The 16722-nt window shown below is 41.1% G+C and overlaps 2 protein-coding genes across 2 annotated transcripts in view; one reads left to right on the plus strand and one right to left on the minus strand.

Annotated features, from left to right (window-relative positions):
- Nucleotides 1-16722, minus strand: part of LOC309835492 (uncharacterized protein) — a 125773-nt gene that overhangs the window by 46847 nt on the left and 62204 nt on the right. The gene's annotated exons all lie outside the window — the stretch shown is intronic.
- LOC309835551 (UDP-N-acetylglucosamine--peptide N-acetylglucosaminyltransferase 110 kDa subunit-like) lies at nt 1137-4418 on the plus strand (the record flags this gene model as incomplete). Its single annotated transcript, XM_082675109.1, has 1 exon — nt 1137-4418. The coding sequence occupies one exon, from the start codon at nt 1137-1139 to the stop codon at nt 4278-4280; it is 3144 nt and encodes a 1047-aa protein (XP_082531235.1). The 3' UTR covers nt 4281-4418.

The following is a 16722-nucleotide window of genomic DNA, read 5'->3' on the forward strand; positions in this document are numbered from 1 at the left end:
TTGAGAGTCCACCTGCCGACGCAGGGGACACAGGTTCGTGTCCCGGTCCGGGAAGCTCCCACATGCCGCGGAGCGGCTAGGCCCGTGAGCCATGGCCGCTGAGCCTGTGCGTCCAGAGCCTGTGCTCCACAACGGGAGAGGCCACAACAGTGAGAGGCCCGCGTACCACAGAAAAAAGAAAATCTCCTTAGCCAGATTTCAAAAAAGCCTGTGGCCATTCCAATATGATCCAACATAGCGGAATATGATAGAAGGAAAATTGGCAAAGAAAGAGACGCTGGTCTTACCTGATGGAAGTTAAAATATCTCACTTTTGACAATTTTGCAAAAACTTATAATTCCATGAACTAATTTCTAGGGTTCTTCATAGGGCCTAAAAAGGAACCCATAGAGTTGTGGAACAACAATAGAAGCTGCTGCGATGAGAAGCCCGGGCACCGCAACAAAGAGTAGCCCCCGCTCGCCGCTACTAGAGAAAGGCTGCACGCAGCATTGAAGACCCAACGCAGCCAAAATAAAAATAAATAAATAAAGATAAATAAATTTAATTTAAAAAAAGTAAGACTCAGGTTTGAGGCATGAGAAGTATGATGAGGAGAAATTAGCTAATCCTTTCAGAACTTTTAAAATATCAAACTCGGTCTCTAAGATTTTAGCATTATATACAACATTGGTTACTTATTAGTGGTTTGGGAAGGCCAATTTAAAATTTTCTGATCTTACTGTATTGAAATTCACGGCCCTAATGTTTTCCACATTGACTATATGAATGATGAAGTAAAGTCAATCATGTATTTCCTTCCCAACTGGACAGAAAACAAAATTTTAAAAAGTGTTTGGACTACTGACTTTTGATTTCTTCTAAGGCAAGTGTATAGGTAATTTTTATTCCCTGATTAGGAGAAAAATGGTGGAAGAGGGCAGGGTTAAGAATTAAGATTTCAAGAGCGTGAGAGGTAGATGGCCAACCAGAGTTCCTAAGTTTCAGTGCGTGTAACCGTTGCCGCCGCTTAAGCCTGCCAAAGCAGTGGTATGGCTGCTCTCCTCGTATTTGCTACCTCTAGAAACATTCTTGCCAGTAGTGGCAGCAGCGGGACTCAATTACCCCCTTTTCTCACTCTCTCCAGAAGCTCCAGATGGCGTCTTCTGTGGGCAACGTGGCCGACAGCACAGAACCAACGAAACGTATGCTTTCCTTCCAAGGGTTAGCTGAGTTGGCACATCGAGAGTATCAGGCAGGAGATTTTGAGGCAGCTGAGAGACACTGCATGCAGCTGTGGAGACAAGAGCCAGACAATACTGGAGTACTTTTATTACTTTCATCTCTACACTTCCAGTGTCAAAGGCTGGACAGATCTGCCCACTTTAGTACTCTGGCAATTAAACAGAACCCTCTTCTGGCAGAAGCCTATTCGAATTTGGGGAATGTGTACAAGGAAAGAGGGCAGTTGCAGGAAGCAACTGAGCATTACCGGCATGCATTGCATCTCAAACCAGATTTCATCGATGGTTATATTAACCTGGCAGCCGCTTTGGTAGCAGCAGGCGACATGGAAGGGGCAGTACAAGCTTATGTCTCTGCTCTTCAGTGCAATCCTGATTTGTACTGTGTTTGCAGTGACCTGGGGAACCTGCTCAAAGCCCTGGGTCGCTTGGAAGGAGCCAAGGCATGTTATTTGAAAGCAATGGAGACGCAACCGAACTTTGCAGTAGCTTGGAGTAATCTTGGCTGTGTTTTCAATGCACAAGGGGAGATTTGGCTTGCAATTCATCACTTTGAAAAGGCTGTCACGCTTGACCCCAATTTTCTGGATGCTTATATCAGTTTAGGAAATGTCTTGAAAGAGGCACGGATTTTTGACAGAGCTGTGGCAGCTTACCTTTGTGCCCTAAGCTTGAGCCCAAATCATGCAGTGGTACGTGCCAACCTGGCTTGTGTATACTATGAGCAAGGCCTGATGGATCTGGCAGTAGACACCTACAGGCGAGCTATTGAATTGCAACCACATTTCCCTGATGCTTACTGCAACCTAGCCAACGCTCTGGAAGAGAAGGGCAGTGTTGCCGAAGCAGAAGAGTGTTATAATACAGCTCTGCGGCTGTGTCCCACCCATGCAGACTCTCTGAATAACCTAGCCAATATCAAAGGAGACCAGGGAAACTTTGAAGAGGCAGTTCGCTTGTATTGTAAAGCATTAGAAGTCTTCCCAGAGTTTGCTGTTGCCCATTCAAATTTAGCAAGTGTATTGCAGCAGCAGGGAAAACTGCAGGAAGCTCTGATGCATTATAAGGAGGCTGTTCGAATCAGTCCTACCTTTGCTGATGCCTACTGTAACATGGGAGACACTCTAAAGGAGATGCAGGATGTTCAGGGAGCCTTGCAGTGTTATACTCGTGCCATTCAGATTAACCCTGCACTTGCGGATGCCCACAGCAATGTGGCTTCCATTCACAAGTATTCAGGGAATATTCCAGAAGCAATTGCTTCTTATCGCACTGCTCTGAAGCTTGAACCTGATTTTCCTGACGCTTATTGTGATTTGGTTCATTGCCTGCAGATTGTCTGTGATTGGACAGACTATGATGAGCGAATGAAGAAGTTGGTCAGCATTGTGGCTGACCAGCTGGAGAAGAATAGGTTGCCTTCTGTGCAGCCTCATCATAGTATGCTCTATCCTCTTTCTCATGGCTTCAGGAAGGTTCTCATGGCTGAGAGCCATGGGAACCTCTGCTTGGATGAGATCAGTGCCCTTCATAAACCACCGTACGAACATCCAAAAGACTTGAAGCTCAGTGATGGTCGACTGCGTGTAGGATACGTGAGTTCTGACTTTGGGAATCATCCTACTTCTCATCTTATGCAGTCTATTCCAGGCATGCACAATCCTGATAAATTTGAGGTATTCTGTTATGCCCTGAGCCCAGATGATGGCACAAACTTCCGAGCGAAGGTGATGGCAGAAGCCCATCATTTCATTGATCTTTCTCAGATTCCATGCAATGGGAAAGCAGCTGATCGCATCCATCAAGATGGTATACACATCCTTGTAAATATGAATGGTTATACCAGGGGTGCTCGAAATGAACTCTTTGCTCTCAGGCCAGCTCCTATTCAGGCAATGTGGCTGGGCTACCCTGGGACCAGTGGCGTGCTTTTCATGGATTATATCATCACTGATCAGGAAACTTCACCTGCTGAAGTTGCTGAGCAGTATTCTGAGAAACTGGCTTATATGCCCCATACTTTCTTTATTGGTGATCATGCTAATATGTTCCCTCACCTGAAGAAGAAGGCAGTCATCGATTTTAAGTCCAATGGGCACATTTATGACAATCGGATTGTGCTGAATGGCATCGACCTCAAAGCATTTCTTGATAGTCTCCCAGATGTGCAGATTGTCAAGATGAAATGTCCTGATGGAGGAGACAACGCAGACAGCAGTAATACGGCTCTTAATATGCCTGTCATTCCTATGAATACTATTGCAGAGGCAGTTATTGAAATGATTAACAGAGGACAAATTCAGATAACAATTAATGGATTCAGTCTTAGCAATGGACTGGCTACTACCCAGATCAACATTAAGGCTGCCACTGGAGAGGAGGTTCCCCGTACCATTATTGTAACCACCCGTTCTCAGTACGGGTTACCGGAAGATGCCATTGTGTACTGTAACTTCAATCAGTTATATAAAATTGACCCATCTACTTTGCAGATGTGGGCAAATATTCTGAAGCGTGTTCCCAATAGCGTACTGTGGCTGTTGCGTTTTCCAGCAGTAGGAGAACCTAATATTCAACAGTATGCACAAAATATGGGCCTTCCCCAGAAGCGTATCATTTTTTCACCTGTTGCTCCTAAAGAGGAACATGTTCGGAGAGGCCAGCTGGCTGATGTCTGCTTGGACACTCCACTCTGTAATGGACACACCACAGGGATGGATGTCCTTTGGTCAGGGACACCCGTGGTGACTATGCCAGGAGAGACTCTTGCTTCCCGAGTTGCAGCTTCCCAGCTCACTTGTTTAGGCTGTCTTGAGCTTATTGCTCAAAATAGACAAGAATATGAAGACATAGCTGTGAAACTGGGAACTGATCTAGAATACCTGAAGAAAATTCGTGGCAAAGTCTGGAAGCAGAGAACATCTAGCCCTCTGTTCAACACCAAACAATACACAATGGACCTAGAGCGGCTCTATCTACAGATGTGGGAGCATTACGCAGCTGGCAACAAACCTGATCACATGATTAAGCCTGTTGAAGTCACTGAGTCGGCCTAAATAATGACTGTGTGCACAGGAGAATTACCCTGTACCTGAGCCTCAACCTTCTGGGGGAAAGGGAACTACTTTTTCCTTATCTGTACAATACCATGCTGCAGATGGGTGACAGTCAATGATAAGAAATAGCACAGCCAGACTTGCTTCCTGCATGATCATGATCACGATAGGGAGAGACACAAGAGATGGGAAACTGCTGTTCCACAAGGAGTCTCCATAGAATTTTGCAGCAGCCAGGTGTCTGGAAGGTCTGGAAGGTAAGTCTGGAAGGTCTGATCTCCCTTGGTCTTCCATGGGATGGATGGTTAGTGTGGAAGGGAGATAGAGATTGCCCAGCCGTTTTGTGATTATCATGGATTGATTGAGTCTTCTGAATTAATATTTTTCTTTATATTTTGGGTATTGGAGCTTTTAAAAATGTTTGGTTTCAGGTATTTTTATTCATGTGAAGTGTGTATGATTCTCTTGAGATAAGCTTTTAAGCTAAAATATTCCTTGTTTTAGTTTCTGAACTCTACAGATAATTGGGGACTTTGCTGGTGTAGTCTTTTTATAGGTTTTGTAAACCACTTGAGCCTATATCAGTCATTTTAGTGTCTGACATAATGTTCGGAAGTATCAGTGCTTTGTTGGTTTATAGATGATGGCTTAAATTCTTTTCCTGGTCCGTTTCCTTCTTCCCTTCCCCCCACTTTAAAAATTCTCCTGTAACTTGGCTAACAAAAAACCAAGTCTGATTCAAAACCTCCCAGAGTGTTTCTCTTAACCGCATCATCTGGTGCCAAATGAAGATTCTTAGGAGTGATTATTAATTCTGAAGGGCACAGTTGTGGTACTGTCGCTGATGATAATAATAATGGATTTTTGGCCTAGAGTTTTGACCTATTTCACCAGTGTTTACCGTTGACTGCCCCTCTATGCTGCTTCCAAAAGTGATAGTGTGTGTTAAGATTTTTACTTTCATTTCTAATGTTTGTTTGTTTTTTTTAGTGAGTCCTGTTCTACCTTTTTCTTTCAGCAGAAATGAAATCCCAGGTAAGTATAAGTATTCAAATATTTGATCAGTAAGTCACAGTTATCTCCAGTACATTAAATAACTTTCATCAAAGAAACATGTTATAGGTAAAAAGCTCTGAAGGACCAGCTATGTATATGATAATTATGTTTCAGACCTTCTAGGGTATTATATATAATAACTTGTCTTCTGGACGTGGTCTTGAAGTCTTTATGGATTCAGTCTCAGTAGTAGCGAACTGCACTGCTACTTGGTTTGGAGTACAAATTAGACTTTAGCCCTCCTGGAGGTTGAGTTTTTGGTATTGAAAACCATAGGAATGAAATTATTGTATTTCAACAAAGGATCGAGGGCTTGAGGCTTAAACAAGGCAACATACGTGTGGGAAGCAGTCAGCCTTGAGGGCAGGTAAGGACATGCCAGGCATGTGGCCGCTGCTCGAAGGGACTGTCCCTACTTGTTCCCCTCCTTGTTCCATTCCATGGGAGATAAATCACCAGGGCCCAGAGATCAGAAAGAATGTAAAATGAGACAAGCAAAGCTGTCTCCCCCCTGCACATGCAGGTTATTTTTGATGCTTCTGGGTTTATGGGTTTCCTCCCAGGGAAGTTAACCTTGAGCCGAGACAGTCTGTAGATAATGTAAACCACCATCTGGCAACCTTCCGATTTCTAGGCTAGATAATCTGCAACTGTAGCATAATAAAATTTGCCTTGCAACCATCAGTTGTCTTGGTCCTTCTGACCCCATCCGTCGGTGCTACTTCAGTTCCTTACCCCTTCCCTTCTGACCCTGGGCGGTGAGATCCTCTTTCTCCGGCTGGTCCGCGGCAAGTGGCACTCGAACAGGGACCTGAAGCGTGAAGGCAATTAAAAGAAAAAGAAAGTGCAGGTAAGAGAACCCTTATGCAAAATATGTGTGGCCACCAGTAAAAGTGAAACGAATAGAGGCATAAGGCAATAGTCAGAAGTAAAATAAGATGGGGCAGAAGGGCTCAAAGATGTATGAATTATTTGCTCAGGTTTTACTTTTGATGCTTAGAGCTCGGGGTAATAAAGTTTCTGAACTTTATTGTTGACTGAATTTTTACAGCATATCCATGGTGTATCTCCCTGGTTTCCTGATGGCGGCTCTGTTGACATAGAAATCTGGCAGAAAGTTGGAGAAGATTTAAAAAATTATTACGAGTCTCGAGGGCCTACGCATACTCCTGTTGTTACATATAGTTTGTGGAATCTGATAAAAATATGTTTAGATTCTTCTCATGATAGTGTTGATTTGAATGTAAAGTCAGAAAAACATAAGCCTCTGACAGAAGGAGAGACTGTATTATCAACTACTGTGTCGCCACTTCCTAAACCGAAAGAGCTAATTAATTTAAATATTTTAGATGAAGAGGAACATTTTGACTTAACAGATGAGGCTTGTAAACATAAAAGAGAGAAATATCCTGAGGATGATTTTCTAATGGCTGTGATAGATAAGTCAGTGAAAAAGCTGCAGGTTAATAAGGACTGTCTTCCTCAAAAATCCACATCTGTAAAAATGCTGAGTCCCTTGCAGCGCGCTGTACAAGGAGCAATAAAACGAGGAGAAGATCCTATTTTCTGTTGTCCCGTCATAGAAAGACCTGATCCTAATAATCCTCAACAAGCTACTAGGGAGCATCAGGCTCTCCCTTTGAAAGTTTTGAAAGATTGAAAATCTGCCTGTGCTCAATATGGGCCCACTGCTCCTTTTACTACTGCTATGGTTGACAGGAGAAGCTCTTCCCCCCGCTGATTGGAAGTCTATTGCACGAGCTTGTTTAAATGATGGAGATTATTTAATATGGAAGTTTGATTTTTATGAAGGGGCTGCTGAACAAGCAGAAAAGAATGCTGCCCATAATATTCCAGTTGATTATCATATGCTGATTGGGGAAGGACAGTATCTTTCTTTACAAGATCAATTAACTTATCCCTTTGTTGCTTATCCTCAAATAAATCATTTGGCATTACAAGCCTGGAGGAAATGTCCTTCTACACACAAAACTGAAGATCTTTCAAAACTTAGACAGGGACCTGATGAACCATATGCTGATTTTGTAGATAGGTTGTCACAGGCGGTGGGGAGACTCATTGTGGACGGACTCACTGGTACAATTGTAGTTAAGCAACTTGCTTTTGAAAATGCTAATAATGCGTGTCAGGCTGCGATTCGACCTTGGAGAAAACGGGGAACATTGGAGGATTATATTCACCTTTGTGCAGACATTGGGCCTACTTATATACAGGGTGCTGCTGTGGCTGCAGCATTAACTAAAGTGGGGTTTAAAAACAATCAAAAGAAAACAAAGACTTGTTTTAAATGTGGAAAGGCAGGTCATTTTGCTAGAGAATGTAGATCTTTTAATTCTAACCCTAGTCCTTCCTTCCCTACTCAGAAACCTCCAGATGGTCAGAAAATCCCTGGTTTATGCCCTAAATGCAATAGGGGAAAACATTGGGCACAAGATTGTTGCTCAGTGGCCCACAAGGATGGGCCACCACTGTCGGGAAACTCCTCCCGGGGCCTTCCCCGGCCCCAACAAATAATAAGGGCAATGTCTGTGTATCCTCCTCAAATTATCAATCAGACATTAACCAAAAACAAAAACATACAATATGCTCGCTCTCCAGAGCAACACCAGGAAGCGCAGGACTGGAGCTCAGTACCTCCGCCCGATATGTATTAACTCCTGAAATGGGTCCTCAGGCCCTCTCTACGGGCATCTGTGGACCTTTACGCAAGGGTTTGATGGGACTATTATTGGGAAGAAGTAGTGTCGCCATGAAAGGTTTAACTATTATGCCAGGAGTCACAGATTCTGACTACGAAGGAGAAATAAAAGTCATGGCACAAACTATTAAAAATATAATAACTATTTCTCCTGGTGATAAAATTGCACAATTGCTACTTTTGCCCTTTGTACCTCATGGACAAATTTTACAACATCAAAAGAGAGAAACAAAGGCTTTTGGATCGTCTGATGCTGCCTACTGGATTCAGAAGATAGGGAAAGAACGTCCAGAAATGAAATGAACCATTAATGGAAAGGTTTTTTCAGGTTTGTTAGACACTGGAGCTGATGTCTCTGTTATGACGCAGATACACTGGCCTAAACGTTGGCCCATTAGTCCTACTATTACAGAACTTCACGGAATAGGACAAAGTTCTTCTCCTATGCAAAGTAGTCAGTTTTTTTTATGGCAAGATAGTGAGGGCCATTCAGGATATTTCCAGCCTTATGTTTTGCCTGGGCTGCCTTTAAACCTCTGGGGCCGAGATATATTAAAAGAAATGGGAGTATTACTTTATAGTCCAAACTCTCAAGTCTCTAATATGATGTTGGATCAAGGATTTCTTCCCACAAAAGGGCTGGGAACAAATCAACAAGGAACTGTCTATCCTATTGATGTGAAAATAAAAAATGATAGACAAGGTTTGGGTTTTTCTTAGGGGCCTTGGATTCTCCTCCACTCACTGCTGATCCAATTACTTGGCTGACTGATGACCCTGTATGGGTGGACCAATGGCCCCTCACAAAGGAGAAATGAGAAGCTGCAGAACAATTAGTACTGGAACAATTAGGGCATTTAGAAATTTCCAGTAGTCCTTGGAATACTCCTATTTTTATTATCAAGAAAAAATCTGGAAAATATAGGTTATTACAGGATCTAAGAGCTGTTAATAAAACTATGCTAATAATGGGAGCTCTTCAACCAGGCCTACCCTCTCCAACAGCCATACCACACAATTATCATCTTTTAGTTATAGATTTAAAAGATTGTTTTTTCACTATTCCTTTGTTTCCTGAAGATAGAAAACATTTTGCTTTTAGCTTGCCTGCCTTAAATTTTAAGGAACCCATGAGGAGATTTCAATGGAAAGTATTGCCTCAGGGCATGGCAAATAGTCCTACATTATGCCAAAAATATGTGGCTCAGGCCTTGACTCCTGTGAGAAAAAGGTTTCCATCGTTATATCTCATACATTATATGCATGATATACTTTTAGCCACTGATAATATTTCTTTATTAGAGACTGCTTTTCAATTTTTACAACAGTCCTTACAATCATTTGGCTTGGTCATTGCCTCAAAAAAAATTCAAAGACAATCTCCATTTTTATATTTGGGAAAATATATTGATAACACTACTATTAGGCCTCAAAAACTGCAAATTCGAGTTGATAATTTAAAAACATTAAATGCTTTTCAAAAATTACTTGGAGATACTAATTGGCTAAGGCCTTCCTTAAAACTTACTACTGCTCAATTACAGCCTTTGTTTGATATTCTTAAAGGTGACTCAGATCCTTCTTCTTCACGCTCTATGACTCCAGAAGGATTTCAAGCTTTACAAATAGTCAATACATCTATCAGTTCTACACAATTAACTAGAATTCATACTCACCTTCCAATTTTCTTAATAATTTGTCCAACTCCTCATGTGCCTACTGCCGTCTTATGGCAAACTGTTGGAATTATTGAATAGATTCATATGAAATCTACACCCTCTAAAGTTATTAACCCTTATTATGAACTTTTTAGTAATTTAATAATGCAAGGTAGAACTAGATGCTTACAACCTATAAGTATAGAACCTTCTCAAATTATTATCCCTTATTCAGTTAGTCCACAAAATTGGCTTTTTCAACATAGTAATGAATGGGGTCTTGCTCTTGCAGCATTTTCAGGTACCTTGGAATGCCATTACCCTGCTGATAAATTGATCCAATTCAGCAAACTTAACTCATATCTTTCCTTCTATAATTAGGCAACAGCCTGTTCCTCATGTACCTTTGGTTTTTACGGACGGTTCTTCTTCAGGAGTGGCTACTGTAATCATTGACGACGGAACAAACCTCATTAAAGAAACTTCCTTGACTTCAGCTCAACGTGTTGAACTGTATGCTGTCATTATGTCTTTTAAACATTTTCCTTCTATATCTTTTAATTTGTTTTCTGATAGTAAATATCTTATTAGCTTGTGATTTCTTCTGGAGACTGCGAGCATAGGACATACTAATGACCCTGAATTATCATCCTCTTTTCGTTTGCTTCAACAGCTTATTCGTTCCCATGATGGTCCTGTCGCAGGTCTGTATATCCGTGCTCATTCTAACTTGCCTGGTCCATTGACTAAACTTAATGCGACTGCAGATGTTTTAACTCGATCTAAACGTGATCTTTATCCTGTACATTTTCCTCCCAAGAATAGAGTTGAAGTTACTCCTCCTCCTCAATCTCTTTTCCCTAAAGCAGGACATGTCCCAATTTACCGTACTCCTCCTTTCCGTTCGTCATGCTGTCAAGAATGGCTAATATACTGCATTCATTATCTCCATACTCTTGATACTCATGGTCCATGTCCTGGACACCCTCATATTATGGTAAGTTATGATCAAACTGCTTCACAAGCAGCACAGCAGTTGCACGCTTTACACCGTCAGTCAGCGGCTACATTACACACACAATTTTCCCTTACTGGTGAAGCCGCCCCACAAATTGTGAAGCAATGCCCACAATGCTTACCTCACCTTCCTGTTCCACATTATGTTGTTAATCCTCGTGGATTATTACCTAGACATTTATGGCAAATGGATGTTACTCATATCCCGTCTTTTGGGAAATTACAGTTTGTTCATGTCACTATCGATACTTATTCTGGTTTCCTCTGTGCTACAGCACAGACCGGAGAAGCTACTGAACATGTTATCTCTCCTTTATTACACTGTTTTGCTTTCATGAACCTTCCCAAAATTATTAAAACAGATAATGGGCCCGCTGCTTTTGCAACATTTTGTAATTCATTACAAAATTACCCATATTACAGGCATTCCATATAACCCTCAAGGACAAGGTATTATAGAACGTGCAAATAGATCTTTAAAGCTAACTATTGCAAAAATAAAAAGGGGGGAATTGTATAGAACAACGCCACATAACCTTATAAATGATGCTCTGTTTATTTTAAATGTTCTCACTGTTGACAAATTTGGCTGCTCTGCAGGGGGAAGGTTGGTGGCTGAGCCAAGATTGGCCTCTCAATCTCCGGAGGTCCTCTGGAAAGATCCGTTAACCAGCACTTGGCGTGGTCCTGATCCTGTGTTGATTTGGGGACGTGGTCACGTGTGTATCTTTCCCAGATCAGCGCCTGGACCTTGCTGGCTTCCTGAGCACTTAGTCCAGCAAATAGATGGCTCGCCACAGCTCACCTAGTTCAGAAGATGAAGAAGCTCTGCACCTCTCCTGAAAATCTGACAGTGTTGATTGAGAAAAAGAAGAAGAAGAGGAGACCACTTGCCAGGACGACTCAAAGGAGTGATGTTCCAACTTGGGGACAAATTAAACAACTGGTTTCATGAGCTCAAGAGTCAGTGAAACAACAGAATAATCCTGTTACACCTGTAACTTTATTTTTGGTTATGTTGGCAACCATTTCATGTGTTCCCTCTGTTAATGCAGCAACTTACTGGGCCTATGTACCTTATCCTCCACTATTACAACCCATATCTTGGTCTGAAGCAGAGTTTCCTGTATTTTACAATGGTAAGTGTTTATGGGCCTCTTATTGGGAATATAAAACAAATCAATATGTCTGTAAATTATACTAACTGGTTTAGTACCCATCCTGTCTGTCTTAGCCCATTGAATCTGGAAGCTGGATGTGTAAAGGCTATTAGTTATGAGCATACAGATGTTTATGAGGGAACGGATCAATCAATTAGTTTGTCAGGCTCTCCAGGCATCCTTCATTTTACAGGAACCAACATTACTCTTACATGCCCGGCTACCAGCCGACGAGAGGATCTTAAGGATACCATCATTTGGTATAAAATGGGCAAGCTATTAATATTAGAGGTCAAATCTCATACGCCTCACCACTTAGGGATTCCGCTATTACTATAGCCAAGGTTACAGGTGAAGATTCAGGAAATTATTTCTGTATGAAGCGTTTACTTGGAGGACAAGGGATACTTATAGCTGGACATAAGGTTACTATGCTTAACAGAAAATCAAAAAATCAATTGCCTCCCCTTATGACCGTTAACTTTCCTGCATCCAATTTTGAACGTTGCAATGCATCTTGGAATAATAACCAAATATGGTGTACTATAGATTATACTAAGGTGTCAATTCTTATCTCTTCTTTTCCCATCATAGATAGGTTTATCACATTTCAAAAGAACAGGGATATATGGAAACTAGCTCTAACTTATTCCAATACACCTGTTATAACTTGTGTTGCTCCTCCATATACACTTTTGTTTGGTTCTATTAACATTGGTAATTCTTCCAAAGGAGGATATAATATTAGCTGTGTTAATTGTATTTTTAGCAGTTGTATGTTCCCTTCTGCAGGAACGCAATCTGTGCTTATACTAAAGCAACCCATGTATGTTATGGTGCCTGTACATCTGAGAGAACCTTGGTATGAAGATACTGGAGTACAGGCATGGGTGGAACTCTCTAAAGCCTTGCAGAGGAGACGCTTTCTTGGGTGGTTAATAGTAAGTTTACTTGCCTCGGCTGCTCTGTCTGCTACCGTGGCTACTGCCGGTCTTGCTCTTTCACAGAGTATTCATCATGCTCACTTTGCTAATCAGTTATCTCAACATACCAGTCTTGCTTTATCTTTACAAAGTCACATAGATTTACGGATTAATAACAAGTTAGATGAATTTAAAAACGCAATTTTGGGGATTGGAGATCAGATGGCAGCATTAAAATTGAGGATGCGTTTAGCTTGTCATGCAAAGTATACATGGATGTGTGTTACTCCTTAAAAGTACACTGACTGTATTTGGGAATGGGAAAAAGTAAAAATGCATCTGCTGAGTGTTTGATCAGATAATAATATTAGTCTTGATCTTAAGAAATTAAATGCTGAAATTCAGGATATACAAAATACACATCTTGATGATGTTTCGCCAGAAGTTGTAATTCAAACTTTACTGGATCATTTAAAGTGGTTAAACCCTCAGTCTTGGATTACTGGAAGGTTGTCAGGATTTATTACCCTGGCCATAATTTGCCTATTATTGATAATAATCTTCTCATGTCTGTTTCGTATCCTCATGCAACAGTACACTACTCTCGGCACTAAACTTCATGGAATTATTTTGCAGCAAAAGTTAAAAACTAAAAAATGGGGACCTGTGGGAAGCCAGTCAGCCTTGAGAGCAGGTAAGGACATGCCAGGCATGCCGCCGCTGCTCGAAGGGACTGTCCCTACTTGTTCCCCTCCTTGTTCCTTTCCATGGGAGATAAATCACCAGGGCCCAGAGATCAGAAAGAATGTAAAATGAGACAAGCAAAGCTGTCTCCCCCCTGCACATGCAGGTTATTTTTGATGCTTCTGGGTTTATGGGTTTCCTCCCAGGGAAGTTAACCTTGAGCCGAGACAGTCTGTAGATAATGTAAACCACCATCTGGCAACCTTCCTTTTTCTAGTCTAGATAATCTGCAACTGTAGCGCAATAAAATTTGCCTTGCAACCATCAGTTGTCTTGGTCCTTCTGACCCTATTCGTCCGTGCTACTTCAGTTCCTTACCCCTTCCCTTCTGACCCTGGGCGGTGAAATCCTCTTTCTCCGGCTGGTCCGCAGCACACATGAATATATGTTTTTGTCTTGCTGTACTGCACCTGTGCTGTCTAGTAACAGATATTTTGTCTGCTAGTAGTGTTCTAGATTATGTCTTTCCAAAGCGCTGAGGCAGTGCACCTATTCTGTAGTTGCAGCTGATGCCTGAATGTAGCCTAGCTGACAAATTATTGATTAATAAGAACTTGAATTTCTCAAAGATTTGTACTGTTAACCAAAATCTGAGCAAGGAGTCTCAAATGTAATTCTTAGCCAGAATTACATGTTAATGAACCATTTAACAGTGTGAATCAAGGAACATCAGTGTAAGGATTTCTTTTAATTTATTTTTTACCTGCTTGAAATATCAGTTAAAGTTTGCCAGCTTGGTTGCAGATGAACGGACGTTTGAAGTTCACCAAACTACTTAATGTGGGATAGGATAATAGACTTCCAGCGCCCTCAAGGCTGTGACCTTGCAGCCATTTTACATAGCACATCCTCCTCCTATAGGGATGAACCTTTCCCTGGCCCGAAAAGTAGCAGCTCTGTTGAAGCTTTGCTTATTGTAACAGGATTTTGTTTCCGGGTTACATGTCTGTGGAAGACTTAATTCTGAATAGAGATATAGATATTACTGGAAACTAATTGTTTTTTCTATTATACTCTGATTTATCAAAAAAGTAAAACATTTAAACTGTGCTACAGAAATTCAGAAGTTGTCTTGCAATCTTTAAACAATAAATGAATGAGTTGCCCTTAAAAAAAAAAGGATTAAGCAGTTAAGCTCTTGGTCCCACATCAGACAAATTTTCCTATACCTCCTGTCAATATTGTTAACAGAGACTGTTATTTTATTAATCCTTATGATCCCGTGATTCTTTCTTTCATGTTTCAGGGCACAGCAGGTGAGAGAGTGGATTTGTTAAGCTGGGTGGGTTTATCCTTCTTTTATGCGTTCATTCAATTTTATGTTCATTTACTTATTGTACACACATGGCAATAGAAGCTGCTAAAGCAATCATTGCTATTCTGCAAAACAACAAGGCACAGAAGCAGATGTCTTATTTCTGAGATTTCTCCCCCCAGGATTATTATGATTAAAGATCCTTGCCCCCCACTCCCTGGAGAGGACAAGGGGCTGCTCGCTGGAGGTTTTTTAATGACTTGGGGAAAGGCTCAAATATCCCCTCATTATGGTAATCCACCCCAGGGGCAAACCACACAAGAATATTGTGAATTTATTTTATTTTTCTATCCTTGCAAAGGTAATACTCAGCTCATTAGAATATGAAAACTATACTGTCAAATTTCAGAATTACATGGATGAAGAAAATCACCAAAGTGGCATCATATCACGTGTGTTATAGTTGTATTGACTATATTGACTATATTAACTATGTTGTGTTAACAATATATTGTATAACTATATATTGAAAAGGCAAAATGCTGTAACTTATTTCAGAGAAAATAATTATGTTGGCAAACCCCAAATTGTACACTGTAGACAGGTCCTAGGAAAAGAAGATTTAATTCATAGTGGACAAGAGGTTAGCTTCTGTTTTCAGCCATGTGCTATTTCAAGAATTAAACGTCATGAATAATACAGGATATAAGAGGAATAGTCTAAAGACGGAAAAGCACATTTTGATTAGGAAAGAGAATTTATGGCTTAAGTCTTTTTTTTTTTTTAAGGAAAACTGCCTTATTACTATGGCATAAGAAAATTGTTTCCTTCTTTTCTTCCTTGCTTCTTTTCCTTTTTTTTAACCTTTTTAATTTTGGATATTTGACCTCTAAGCTGAGATGACTGAAAATGCCTCCTCTGGGCATCAACCTTTTTGAAAGACTTTTTCCCCCTCCCTAAGGGCTTTTTGTCTCTTGGAGGCATTGCCTACATTACTCACCAAGAGGCAAGCATTTGTCCTTGCACTAAATGCTGACATCTCCTGATAAGAGGGAAGCTGCAAAGTAGAAGAATTGAAGGTCAATATGTTGATAGTGGTCTCAAGAGCATTGATGTACATTTGTGTATTGGGGAAGGGGAGAGAAGCTTGAGAGTGGGCCAGTGGGGAGGGGTAAATATTTTGTGATGCTGTCTACCTATGGGCTTATAAAGTTTACAGCTGCATTAGGAGGACAAGCATTACCATTAGCATGAAGAGTAGGGCAGACCTCAGTTGCAAAAGCTTCTAGCCATACACATAGGGCAATACGTAAATGATATACCTTATTGCATTCACCCATTCACCCTCCCCTGTTCATGCGAATTGGAAATTTCAATCCATTTCAGAGAAGTAACACAACTATCGATCATTTTCCCTGGCACGAATCTTCCTAGAGCTCACGCACTAGCCCATGTGTCTTAGATTTAATATCTGATCACTAGCTGGATTGAAGCCAAGAGGTGGTTCCCAAAGTTGCTGCACATTAGAATCACCTGGGGAACTCTGAGCCCTCCCTGTGCCCAGGCTCCTCCCTAGACCTACTGAATCAAAATCTCTGGGGCTGGGACCCAGACACCAATGTTTTTCTTAAAAGCTCTTTAGGTAATTCAAATGATCAGCAAAGCTTGAGAAGCAGCCCAATAACGGGAACAAACTTATTTCACACAGATAAAGTGGGGCAATTCATATGTTAAAAGAACATGAATATATGTCCATGCCTCTCTCACGCTTTGTCACAGTTTACCCTTCCCCCTCCCCATATCCTCAAGTCCGTTCTCTAGTAAGTCTGTGTCTTTATTCCTGTTTTACCCCTAGGTTCTTCATGACATTTTTTTTTCTTAAATTCCATATATATGTGTTAGCGTACGGT

The sequence above is a fragment of the Grampus griseus genome, assembly GCF_964374135.1.
Source record: "Grampus griseus genome assembly, chromosome: 17".
Classification (NCBI taxonomy): Eukaryota; Metazoa; Chordata; class Mammalia; order Artiodactyla; family Delphinidae; genus Grampus; species Grampus griseus.